Source organism: Stenella coeruleoalba (assembly GCF_951394435.1).
Source record: "Stenella coeruleoalba genome assembly, chromosome: 3".
NCBI lineage: Eukaryota > Metazoa > Chordata > Mammalia > Artiodactyla > Delphinidae > Stenella > Stenella coeruleoalba.
Genome location: NC_137148.1, coordinates 147,227,679 through 147,241,441, shown reverse-complemented (window position 1 = coordinate 147,241,441; position 13,763 = coordinate 147,227,679). Strand labels below are relative to the sequence as shown.

At 41.8% G+C, this 13,763-nt stretch overlaps 1 protein-coding gene across 7 annotated transcripts in view; it reads left to right on the top strand.

The window, feature by feature from the left end:
• Nucleotides 1-10,711, top strand: part of FBXW11 (F-box and WD repeat domain containing 11) — a 133,233-nt gene extending 122,522 nt beyond the window's left edge. For all 7 annotated transcript variants that reach the window (XM_079917015.1, XM_079917013.1, XM_079917011.1 and 4 more), the window contains 2 exons: nucleotides 445-630; nucleotides 7,882-10,711. In XM_079917015.1, the coding sequence (XP_079773141.1) occupies nucleotides 445-606 (162 nt within the window). In that variant the 3' untranslated portion in view covers nucleotides 607-630; nucleotides 7,882-10,711. The remainder of the gene's footprint in view (nucleotides 1-444; nucleotides 631-7,881) is intronic.
• Nucleotides 10,712-13,763: the final 3,052 nt, after the last annotated feature.

Genomic DNA, 13,763 nt, shown 5'->3' with positions numbered 1-13,763 from the left:
TCAGGGCCATTCTTGTTTTCTTCTTGATTTTAATAGGAAGACTTCTGGTATTTCACCATTAATTTTGATGTTAGCTGTGGTTTGAGATAGATATGCTTGGTGGTGTTAAAAACACTATTCTTCTGGTCCTAGTTTTTACAGTGTATCAAGAATGGGTATTAAATATTGTTGCTTACCTTCTTAAGACCCTTTGTAAGATGATCACATAGTTTTTCTTCTTTGACATATTAATGGGCCAGGATCTAGGACACAAAGTTAAATTAAAGAAAAAGCCTAGAAGGGAAGGCAGAATCTGTATTCCTAGGGAGAAGGACAAAGCTCAATAAAGTTATGTAGGAAGCCTGGATAAGGAGCTGTATTTTCAGCCTGTGCCAACTCCCTGGTAGTGAGATAGGAGGGATTGTAAAGATTTCGTTTTATTCATAAAGCTGTTACGTTTCACAGGAACATTCTGGACGTGTGTTTCGGCTACAGTTTGATGAATTTCAGATCATCAGCAGCTCCCATGATGACACAATTTTGATTTGGGATTTCTTAAATGTGCCTCCCAGTGCCCAGAATGAGACCCGTTCTCCCTCCAGAACATACACTTACATCTCCAGATAACAGTCTGCACTTTACCTGTTTCAGGTGAGTACTTGCCCCACTTTTAATTTTGCTGATTGAATTCACCTTCCCTTTGGGGAAATTTTATGGTTTGGGTTCCTTTCTCAGTAATAGGAACATTAGATGCATCAACTTTGCAGAGTTCTAGCATAAGGCTAGATCTTTATGGTCACATCAAAATAAGATCTAAATCGAAATCCTGCTTATTGTGGGTTTTCATATTGGTAGACACCACGGTTCTTGTTTTTTAAAACTTTTCCCAGGTCATACCAATTTAGTACCAGTAAAGTCCTCCAAATTGTTTTGCGGTGCAAGGATCTCCTTTTTCTCTTTCTTTCCTGTCTTTCAGTTCTATCTTTTATTTTTTTAAAAATCACCATCAGGCAAACACTTAAAACTACCTCCCCTCCCCACCCCCCCATTACAATCCACCCACCACCACCATTCCCTAGGGTAGGAATCAAAGAAGGGTGTTTGTTGAGAGAGCCCCTAAAACTCGTTCTTCATCCATTAGACACAACAGGTACCCTGGAAGCCAAGTCCTTTGCTCCGGTAACAGGAAGACTTAGGGCCATAATAACATTGACGATGGCATGTTTTGATTACTAAGGGTGTCCAGGTAGAGGATGAGAAGCCTTACTTGGCAGTGTCCTTGGGACTGATGACCATGTTCATCTGGAGCAGTATTCCCAACTCTTGAGAATTTTGCGAGGGGGCCTGTGAATTCTGTGCACATTAAACTTTGTAGATTGAATAAATAATGTTTGTGCATATTTGTACTGTCATGTATATATGTATGTAAAGACTGTGTTAATAAAATTCATATTTATGTAAAAACATTACTTAATGCTTAGTAGCTTTTTGTCATTGTATATTTTCCTGTTCATTGAATATTAAAAATGTAAAGAAAGTCCGTGTGCAGAATCGTGAAATTTTGGGGGTGAAAAGATAGGGAATCACTGCTTTCTAGATCACTAAGTTGACATCTTTTCAGATACTCCTTATTTCTGCTCCAGGAAGTTTATCTTATTCAGGGTCGGCAGGCTACAGCTGGAGGCCAAATTTGACCCACTGCCTTATTTTTTTTTATCCTTACCATAGCAATCTAAGAATAGTTTTTTACACTTTTAAATACTCTGAAACAATTAAAAGAAGAATATTATTTTAGAACATGTGAAAATTATATAAAATTCAAATTCCAGTGCCCATAAGTAGTTTTTCTGGAGCACAGCCACAGCTCATCTGTTTATGTATTGTCTGTGGCTGGTTTCGTGCTTCAGTGGCAGAGCTGAGTAGTTGCAAAAGAGACTGTGTGGCCTAAAATACATACAATCTGGCCCATTAAGAAGAAGCATGCGGACCTCTGGTCTTGCCCCTGTTCCATCTATTAGCGATAAACCAAGGATCTGCATCAGGAATGGCAAATGCATTGTTTCTTCATGCCAACTCAGTTTGATCCGTAGTGACTGGCTGGTGTACTGCCTTTGGAAGGATGATGGGACCCCACATGGACCCAGAAGGCCTAAGTGCCTCAATGGCTTGGCTGTGCCTCCCTGGCTATAGGATCTGAGCCACAGTAGTGACCTGTAAGCCACATACATAGTTGCCGTTCCTGGTCTCAGCTGTGTTCATACTGGCTCTTGTGACAGTGGCCATCTCCCTTGCTGCTTTCTCTCTGGATAGATTCTTCACAAGTCAGTTGAGAAATTCACATGGCAGAATTTTTACGTTTATGGAATTATAGGAAATTACAGAGGAAGAAGGCAAGGATCTCTTTTTGGGGGGTGGGGTGGCGCTGCATTTGATCTTCGTTGCGGTGCGTGGGCTTCTCATTGCGGTGGCTTCTCTTGTTGCGGAGCACAGGCTCTAGGCGCGTGGGCTTCAGTAGTTGTGGCTTATGGGCTCTAGAGCGCAGGCTCAGCAGTTGTGGCGCACGGGCTTAGTTGCTCCGCAGCCTGTGGGATCCTCCCGCACCAGGGCTCAAACCCACGTCCCCTGCATTGGCAGGTGGATTCGTAACCACCGCGCCACCAGGGAAGCCCGGCAAGGATTTTTTGAGTGATTGCTCTTCCCCGCCTCAACCTCCCTTCGCCCCAAACTAAAGAAATACATAAGGAAGGAGGAAGGGACCCAAATGAAAACTGATTTCCTCCTTCCTGTTCTCTTCTTCTCCCTCTTCAGCCCACCCTTCATCCTGTTACCAACTATGGTCATCTTAGCCCTGCCTCTCCTCTTCACTAGCTTCCTTTTGTTTTCAGGAGCAAGGCTTAGCTAAGATTAGCTAACAGAAATTTCAATATCTAGCTCTTACCTTCTGTCCTCTCTACCCTCCCCCACCCCAGCCTTGCATTCTTGCCTCCCAAAAATCCAGGGCTCCAACCAGACTGAATTCTGTTTAATTTCCCTAATTACACTTCAGTAGTACAGACCTCTGCCACCTCCCTCCCCTTGCTTGTGTTGTTAGGGTTTTGTGGATACCACCACACCCCCACTCCTTTCCTTCATCTGACTTAATTTATTATTTGGTATTGAAATAATTTGCATGCCTGTCTCTCTTACCAGGCGTGGAGCTCCTTTTATTTTGGAGCCCCAGTATCTAATAGAGCACACAGTGTATTATGAGTGCTTGTTGACATTTGTTGGTCAAGTGACACCCGGGGCCAACATGACATCTCTGTGCTCTTTCTCCTGGGCCAACAAGAATTTGCCCATAAATAAATATGTGCGAAACTGCAGTGTATTCATACACCTTCCACAAACATAAAGATAATAGCTCAGTAAGAAATTAGACTAAGTTGTCTAAAGTGGCATAGTCAAGTACTAAATATATTCCTTACATATAGACAGGTACCTAGATGTACACATCTCCCTCTGCCCCGCCCCCTTCACCTTCGCTAAGCCCCATTGCTGTTTTGAATCAATTTTATTGAGGTATGATTTTTGTAAAACAGATTGTACCCACTTAAATTATACTGTTTTGTGACACGTTTTTACGAATATATACACCCCTGCAATTTCCTCCACACTCCAGGTAAGAATATTTTTATCACCCCCCAGAAGTTCCCTTGTGTCCTCTTTGTAGTCAGAGCCTGATCCCTTCACAGCCTTAGCAAACACTGACCTGCTTCCTTTCACCAGATTAGTTTACATTTTCTACAGCTGCACTGTCCACTTTGTGATGTTTTTTTTTTAATTTATTTATTTAATTAATTTATTTTTGGCTGTGTTGGGTCTTCGTTGCTGTGCGTGAGCTTTCTCTAGTTGCAGTGAGCCAGGGTTGCTCTTCACTGCGGTGCACGGGCTTCTCACTGTGGTGGCTTCTCTTGTTGCGGAGAACAGGCTCTAGGCACACGGACTTCAGTAGTTGTAGCACATGGGCTTAGTTGCTCTGCGGCATGTGGGATCTTCCCGGACCAGGGATCAAACCCGTGTCCCCTGCATTGCCAGGTATATTCTTAACCACTGCGCCACCAGGGAAGTCCCTGCACTGTCCACTTTGATAGTCACGAGCCGTATGTGGCTATTAAGCTCATGAAATGTGTCCGGTTTGGTTTAGGAACTGAAGTTTTAATTATATTTGAATTGAATTGAATTGGATTGGATTTTTAATTGTATTTAATTGTACTTCATTTAAACTTAAATTTAAATAGCTACATGTAGCGGGCTTCCCTGGTGGTGCAGTGGTTGGGAGTCCGCCTGCCAGAGCAGGGGACGCGGTTTTGAGCCCTGGTCCGGGAAGATCCCACATGCCACGGAGCAGCTGGGCCTGTGCGCCACGGCTGCTGGGCTTGCGCTCTGGAGCCCGCGAGCTGCGGCTGCTGGGCCTGCGTACCACAACTACTGAACCCTGTGCACCTGGAGCCTGTGCTCCGCAGAGGGAGAGGCCACCGTAGTGAGGGGCCCCCGCTCACTGCAGCTGGAGGGAGCCCGCGTGCAGCAATGGAGACCCAACGCAGCCAAAAATTTTTTAAAATAAAATATAAAATAATAAATAACTACGTGTAGCTAGTGACTACCGTGTTTGGACCAGCATCGTTGTAAGAGTTTTATATGCTTAGGTTTTACATTTAGGTCTTTGATCCATTTAGAATTAATTTTGTGAATGGTGTTTTTTATACAGCCTTCTAGTTGTTCCAGCTCTTTTGGGTTAAAAGACTGTCCTCTTCCCATCGAATTGTTATAGCACTCTGTCAGAAACTCAATTGACCACTTGTTTGTTATACTTTTTCTGGCCTCTATTCTGTTCTGTGATCTATGGCTATCCTTTTGCCAATACCATGCTGTGTAATAAGTCAGTTTAAAAAAAATTGTTTTGACTCTTCTAGGTCCTCTTGGTTTTCATACTCATTTTTGAATGAAATCATCAAATTCTATGAAGATTATGGGATTATGATCAGGACTGCATTGACTCTAAAGGTCACCTTGGGGAGAATTTCCATCTTTAACAAATGCTGAGTCTTCTAATCCATAAACCCAGTATATCTCTTTACTATTCAGGTCTTCTTCAGTTTCTCTTCAGCAGTGTTTTGCAGTTTTTAGTGTAGAAGTCTTGCACACCTTTTGTTAAGTTTATTCTGTTCTTAATTTTTTATTTTCTGAGCTATACATTCTCTCTGCATTGCTTTGACTGTATCCCAATGCTTCTGCTTTTATTTTCCCACATAGATAAATAGATAAAATAGAACACAGACAACTACAATTGTGGCTGAGCTTCTGGAATGGATAGGGTCAGGGGAGTAGGTATATCATACAACAACTTAAGTATACCTCTTTTGTAGTTTGGATATGTGTTTGTGTCTTTCCACTGTTAAAGAAGCACATGATAAAATCTAAGACATCTGTAGTATGTTTTCTCCCCCTCTGGCGAATTTGATAGATGAATTATAGAACATAGTAAACTTTCACAAATTGGACAACTTTTATATACTACTTTAAAATGCCGTGAAATTAGATTCCTTTGATTGAGAGATGAAATGATCACCAATGCCGTTTCTCTCATTGGCTGTGGTGGAAAGGAAACTGTAGTGTTACTTCTTCCAGGCCCTCCTCTCGCCCCCTTTTTGGGAAACTAAGAACAACTGCCTTGTTATGATCCACAATTATAAATCAGTGGAAAAATCTTATCTGCTTTTTAAGCAGCACAGGCAATGAAACCTCAAATGTGTTTGTCTCTTCAAAGTGAATTACTTTTGACAACCTTGGCAGTCAACTTTATAGATTTTATTGCTCTTTTCCAAATTCTTTTCATTTATTGTAACATGAAAAAAATTATTACCATGTGATGCTGTAAAATTTATGCATAATAAGAAACACTACCCTAATGATGATTTAACCTTGCAGTAAAATATTTACCCCTAAAATATAAGGTAGGAGTATTTCTATGTCGAGAAATTTAGCAATAGATTTTTTTGCTGAGTCATTTTTTTAAAAAAAATTACTAACTCCCAAGAGCTATGTATACAGTAGCTCTCTTTTTTATTATGAGACAATATTAGGAAATTAGTAAAAAGTAGATAACTCCTCTTCTTGGTTCACCATTATTAACTCCTTTGTATGTAGCCTTTCAGGCTTTTAAAAATTATGTTTGATAACTGTGCTTTTTTTTTCTTTATTGTGAAATTGTTGCCTGTCAGTAATGTCACTATTTGTCTAAATTACTGTTCCTAATGGCAAAATCATGTTTGATTGTTTGGATACGCACCTGTTATATATTTATATCCCCCCCCCAGCTTTTAATTATTATAGAACACATTGCCATGATTCTTTCAGCTTAATCTTTGCCCAACCTTTTATTACCTTTGGATAGAATTCTAGAAATGTCTGCAGTGTCTAGGTTGAAAGCTATGATGTTTAAAGAGGTTTGATACTTAAGAGTTGTGTTACCCTCCAGAAGAGTTACATCAGTTGACATTCCCACCAGCAGCGTTTGAGAGTGCTGACTTCTTATCTCTGGGTGTTAATATTTTTAAAATAATTCAAATACTCTTACATATCCTTCATGGGAAAACAGTGGCAGATGAAATTGTGAATCTGTCTTGCGTTCGTTTGGAAGCTTACTAGGATTCTTGTGAAATTAGGATTTTGTGGAAATTAACCTTTTAGGAAAATTGCCTTTAAAAAAATATATACAAGGTTTAAAAGCAAAACAAAACCAAACAACTACCCCCACCCCCACCCCCTTTCTTTTTCTCTCTCTCTTTTTGGCCATAGAATTTTAGACCTAAAGGTGACTTAGATCTTCCAGGCCAATGGTTTAGTGCAGTGTTTGGAAAGGGTTGTAACTTATTAGGGGTTGTGAAATCATTTTAATGGATTTTGACTTTGGGTAAAATTCAGGACATAAAATGTCAGCCTGCATTGTCCATAGTAACGATTAGTGTTGGAATGTTAGAATGTTCTGCGTAGGGGTATGTGTGTGTATTTACATACACGGATGAATGTAGAGATTGTGATTAAAATGTGTTCCTGACTCAAGGTCATGGTCAAAAAAATACAGAACATTCAGTTGTCTTCCCCTCTACATTGTGTTGTCCTTTTATAAATGATTTATTTCAAAAAGAAGTAATTTCTGACTGTTGGCATTCTGTTTAGAAGGAGTACTCTGTTTACTAGCTTTTACATATTTTTGTTTCACAGTGATAGATGAAGACTGGGTCGGTCATGAGAGAGGTCCTGGTGGCCTCTGGATGGCGTAAATTTAAGATTATGCTAAATATAAAATCTAACATTAAGCATATTTTGTTACATGCATAACTTTTAGCAGCATGAAAGATGATAGGTTATAGGATCAGTCATCTATTAGAATCCCCTCTCTGTCACTTAACGGCTAATGCTTGCTTTTTTTTTTTTTTCTGGAAGCATAGTTGATTTACAATGTTGTGTTAATTTCTGCTGTACAGCAAACTGACTCAGTAATACACACATAAATACATTCTTTTTTATACTCTTTTCCATTATGGTTTATCCCAGGATATAATGGCTAATGCTTTAAACCAAATAATGTTTCTGAGCCTCAGTTCTCTTATTTGTAAAGTAGGTATAATAGTTTCTACCTTATAAAGTTCTTGAGAGGTTTAAATAAACCTGATACCTGGTATGTAGTATACGCAAAACAACTTGCAACTTCTATTTTGATGCTGATTATTTAAAAATCAGTGTTATGTGTGCGCAAGTACATACATGTCTGTGTGGATGTGGATGGGCTGTGGTGTATATCTCCATGTCTAACCAGAATATCCATCCGTACTCCCTTTGTTTTTGTTTTTGTTTTTTCAGGGTTTCCTAGTCTTGAACTACTGGCTACATGGCTACCAAATGCCTAAGGGAGTTCTTCACAGCTGAGTTATGAAGCTGGAATTGGTTCTAGACGCTGGGTAGATGCAAAGCAGCCTAACTCTTCAAGTACCGACATTTCTCACCTCCGATTCCGGCCTCTACTTTGAGAAGGATACCTTAGCTTCACCGACTTTCAGTAGTACAGAAGCCCATTTCCTCCCCCCATCAGTGAAAAGAAATCTATCGCTTCAAATGTAAATTGTTCATATAAAAGGAACGTACAGTCTGTTTTACAGAAGTAAATCGACCGTCAAGAGAAGACTTGGCCTCTAATTTATATTGCTTTGCACTTTGGTCTGATACTAAGAAACAGCATTCTTCGGTGAAATTTTGGGTGCCAAACACCTACCCAGAATGTCCAGGGCTTTCCTTTTCAGAAGTTAGCGTTCTCCTTTTGACCGTCCAAGTCATTATGAATTGTGACTTGTATTAGGAACATGTTGGACAATGGAAACATTTCTCTGGGTTGTTTTAGTAATATTTTTTGGATTATACTTCCTTTCTGTACCAATTTCTTTTAATTTAAAGAACTGTAAGCCAGGTTATATTATCTCCCAACAGGTAATATAGCTCTTTTCTTTTATTAACTGTTCTCTGTACCCGCAACCATCTCCTGATATTTGGTAGAGTAACACCTTTACATGTGTGCTTGCCTCCTAATTTAAAATACTGTATCCGCATGTAGATATAATGTACATAACAGTTTAACCTCAAGGTTGCTCGAGTCAGGGCCCCCGTGCCTGAGACACTAATGCAGAGTGTGTTCGCCCTTAGCCGTGGGCTGGACTCAAGAACCCGCTACCAGGGTTGATGTGGATTACCTAGAACCCTTCCTGCAGTATTCATACGGTGTTCTTATTTTGTCATTGTCATTGTCATTGTGTGTGTGGTGTGTGTGTGTGTTTTAATGGGAATCTTGTTTTAAGATGTAATTTCTAAAGTTTAACACAAAATGTTTTATTTGTTGTGCAGTATATACAGTAGAGAGGTACCTTAAATACTTTTGTTGTTCTTTTCCTCATCAGTACTCCTTAAGTACCCGTGGTCACTTCCCATAGCATTCATTTGACTCCACCGTCACAGGTCACACTCTGTGTGTTAGTAACCCTGGGAAGGGAAGAGCGAGAAGGCCCCCGCTGACTGGCTCTCCCGGCTCTGGCATTCGTGCGTCCTGCCCTTGTCAGGTGGTAGCAGGGCCCACTTGTGTGTTGGAGCCCGGGACCCGCGTCAGGCTGGTTCAAGGGCCCATCTTGAGGGGAAGGGTCCTCCCAGGTGGTGTGAAGCCTCAGGCTCATGGTCCCATCCCTGTCATCTCTGGTGTCGCCTGCTGCCGTGGCCCCGGCAAGCTCTCCTGGCTCCCGCGCGCTCCGCAGCCCGAATGTGTGAATGGCACCATCATGCTGACGTGCGTGGAAAGGACTTTGGCATCTGGTTGGCACTCCTTTTCCCTTGTTCAATATTAGGTTTTGATTTGCCCCTTGCCATTGTTTCCAAAGATCAAGGAATGTTGCTAACGTTTTAAAGGACCAATGAGAACTTCCTGTAACTAAACCTCTTCCCGTGGAAGCACACTCTCCCACTGAGGGGAAGGTGCCTGGGCTCTGTTTTGTCCTTTACATTGAGAATGGTGTGGGAATCAATGTGTGTGTCTGTGGTTGTTTGTTGGGTTGGTTTGCTTTTTTGTTTTCCTTTGTCCTTTTTAAAAAATACATCCTTCCCTCCTACATGTTAGTAAATTAATTTCTGGTTTTGAAAAGTTGAGTCTCAAAGTGTTAAAAAAAAGAAATCTCCGTTCAGCGGGTGGATGTTGTAACCCTGACAGCGGTTGTGAAAGTGACTTAACTTTGACCACTCTTACCTTACAGCTTTAATATCAGATTGGTTAGGAGAGCCCAGGGGGCAGGGCAGGGAGGGGCAGGGGAGGAGGCAATTCTTCTGAACGAATGGACTTTCTGTGGTTGTCTCTGCATGTTTAATATAGAAATTCTGGTTCCTTGGGAGATCATGGCCTTTGAATATGCACACAACCTTTGAATTGTGCCTACTAAATTATAGCAGGGGACTTTGGCACCCGAGGAATTCTGACTTTCTGGGATTATAGTAGTAATTCCCAGCTGTACTCTGGACTTTATTTTGCTAACCATAATTGAGAAACTGTAAATTACTGCTATATTAATGTTTTAAAGCACTGGGATAGTCTGATTCTAACTTGTAATTAATTATGTTTGCCAATAACTGTTTGAAATAAATTTGTGTCTGAACAGCTATTGAAACTGTTAAATTGTACAGATATTATTCACGACAGCTTTGTACTGTGGAATGTGCTTAATAAAAAACAAAAAGTTTGACCTTTGTCCAATAAATTGCTAAGTAATGTCAATAAATCAAGTATGAGTATTATGCAGTACACCTGATCTGGCTTCATGCAATTGTTACTTCAGCTACTAATTCAAAGCCAATACTCTTAATAAAGTGTTGCAATACTCTGATGTTCTGTTAAGAAATTTTTCAAAAAAAACTGTTAACGTGCTGTCAGTATATCAGTGACATACAATTAAAGTTTGTAGATTGAAAAAATCATCTGCTCTGTACGGTGAGGTTGAAGACAAAGTACTTTTTTTGGTGTGGGAGAACTGGTATGAGATAATGCCAGTCCATGCCCTGGGGCTGGTTCAGAACTCCTCCCCAGCAAATCTGCTTTCCACAAGTGCTTAATTGCCTTGCAAGTTACTATGAAAATGGTCCCTTAAACGTGCCAGATGGCTCTGGGTGGGAGTAGATCCTCTGATTCTCGAAGGGGGGGGGGGGCAGTGTGAGAAGTGCAGCTGCAGCCCTCTCCCCCTTACACATCGGACATGAAATTGTTGTCTTTCCTTTTGGCAGATTGACACATCACTGGTTGAGGACCAGAGCAGAAGGAAATACAGTATCTGCAGGATTCTGCTCAGGAGGCCTGCACAGTAGCAGAGTTTTCCTGATAACTAGATTCCGCCAGCCCTTAGCCGAATTGGTAATGTAGACTTTTGAGATGAAATTAGAGTAATTCTATACAGTTTTGCCCCCACTCATTTTTCTTGTAAAAAAAATGTTTTAGAAATAGCTAGTATGCATACGGTTAAGAAAACCAATTTACAAGCCATAAAAGATAGTGTACAAAGTGGTTCTCCCTTTCACTCTTGACCCTCCGTCCTCCAATCCTTGTTAACCAGTTTTTTGCATATCCTCTGACAGATAATGGTCTGTGTACAGAAGGGTGTGTGTATGTACGTGTCTATGCGTATATGCCTACCTACCTGTCTACATACAAACATACAATACTGTCCCCATGCCCTGTAACATTAATGGTAGCGTGCTGTACTGCACCTTTTCATCTAGTCTTCTTGAGATTATATCCTATGTCAGTACATGTAATTCTTGCTGGTGGCTGCCTAGTATTTGGTTATAAGGGTATTCCATAAGTTATTTAGTTCCTTGAGCACCAGGTTGAAGTGGTTTCTTGTCTTTTCCTATAATGACTCTCCATTTTCACAGGTCTTTCTATCCCTGCCTGTGCTAAACAGAATAAACTGTTCTTGGTGATTTGGGCTAATCGTTATGAAGAGCAGATGTTGAACCCAGACTGTGCTGCAGGGTGGAAAAGCCTCAGGTGTCGGCCTGGATCGTCACACCTCCAGTCGTCTCCTGCCCTCACATATAGGTGTTCAGTCCATAACTTCAGTCAATACAAAGCAGTCAGTACTAGTTTCTCTTTTCCTTGGTAGGTGAGGTGTTACTGCAAGAAATTCACAGCTACGAATGCACAGAGATTCTCAGATTTTGGTAGAACTCCTTGGATATACAATCAGACTAAGTGGTGCTTTGCAACCTCAGCCTGTTTGGTTTCTAGTTAATAAGGAGAAGGGGGGCCTCCCTGGTGGCGCAGTGGATGAGAGTCCACCTGCCGATGCAGGGGACACGGGTTCGTGCCCCGGTCCGGGAGGATCCCACATGCTGTGGAGCGGCTGGGCCCGTGAGCCATGGCCGCTGAGCCTGCGCGTCCGGAGCCTGTGCTCCTCAACGGGAGAGGCCACAACAGTGAGAGGCCCGTGTACCACACAAAAAAATAATAAGGAGAAGGGAAATTAGGGAGACTGGCTGATCATCCTGTTACTAATTAGCTGTGTGGCAATCCCCCCTTTTGGATCTCAGCTTTCCCATGTATAAGAGAAGGTTTCAAAAAAAAAGAGTAGGTTTCACTAGTCCAAGTCCTGGAGGGTGCCTGCCCTAGCTCTGGATGGTCTGTTGCTGGAATGCAGACCCAGTGATGCCAGGTGTAAATTTTCAAGAAAAGCTGAAAATCCAGTTTATGAAGAGACCCAATTTATCAAAGTTGAGAACTGATTTTTTTTTTTTTAAGTCAATTGCTAGAGTATCAGCTTGCTGTCTCTGAACCGTCTTAAGCTTTTCTAGCAGTGACCTGTTGAAGCATTGCATCCAAGATTGGCAACTGAATTCTTGAAGAATGAAAGGGATTCCAGAGAAAAGGGACAAATTAAGTGATGAGCTTTGTGGCAAAGTGACCAGCACACAGTAGTCAATACATGTTGGTTAATAAAAAATGACCCAAAAAGGGAGGTGTTTGAAAAGACAAGGAGAGGAGGAGGAAGGAATCAAGAGCTGACAGCCACTGTCTTCAGTCACATTTAACATTGAAGGTAGCGTGCTTGTACATGCTACACGTTGCATGCACTTCCAGCTGGGGAAGACTCTGGGAGCTCCAAGACCTCCAAACTTCTGCTTGTCTGCTGCACAGGGCTGGGTCTAACACCTCATAGACACTCAATCAGCATCTGCAGGATAACTGAGAACAGGGCCATATTCAGGTGTTTACCTGCCCAAATGCACTGAAATCCTCATTCAAGTGTTGTAAAATTTTTATTGGTTGTATGAAGCCATGTGGAAGAATTGTAGTGCAGATCAGCAGTAACTATTTCCTCTGTGCACGCAGGGTAACCTGGAAAGCATACTCCTGTAAATGGATTTGTATTGTCCCATTGCTTTCAACTTTGTGACCACCTACTCATCCTGTGTCCAAGAATCACTTAATTGTATTTCTCAGAGTAGACAGGTTATTGTTGGGTTGGTCTGGGAAAACAGGGAAGTGACCACGCCAAAGACTTTAAATCTGTGGCGGGGCATGCCTTAGGAACAGCAGCTCAAAGCCGATGTTCTGGGAAGGTATCATGACTGCAACTTAAGCTCCCTCCACCCTTCACCACCATTTTTGGATCCAAGGAACCATTCTGTGCTCATGGGCTGTGTTTGTTCTCCCAAATATCCTGCAGCTCTGGGGATTGGGAAGAAATGCTCTTAGAACACCACAGCCTTTGGATCTTGATGAAGACTATCCGTGGGGGTCACTGGTCTACTGGATGGCAGAGGAAAGAGCATGAACTTTGGGGCCCACAGACCTAGGTCGGTATTGGAGCTCTGCCAGCTAACTGACAGCAGGCCCTCTGGGCAAGGGCATTCCCTGCCTTGAACCTGAGCTGCTTCATCTGGGAAGTGGAGACAGTATTTTAAAATCACTGTAAGGACTAGATGACCTAAAGTGCCTAGCACAGTGCCTGGTACATAATAGGTGTTTGGTGCCAGCTCTTTTTGGTAGCTTCAACTGTGGCATTTAAACAGATGGTACAGAATTCCCAGAGCAGAGAAAAGTATAAGGGTTAGAGTTTGGGAGGGTGTGAGATGAGACAAATTTAAACGTGCGCAGGCAGACTGAAGCCTACCTGGGCCTCTTGAAGGGGAAAAATGAGGAAGCATGCTGACAGTCCCCCGTG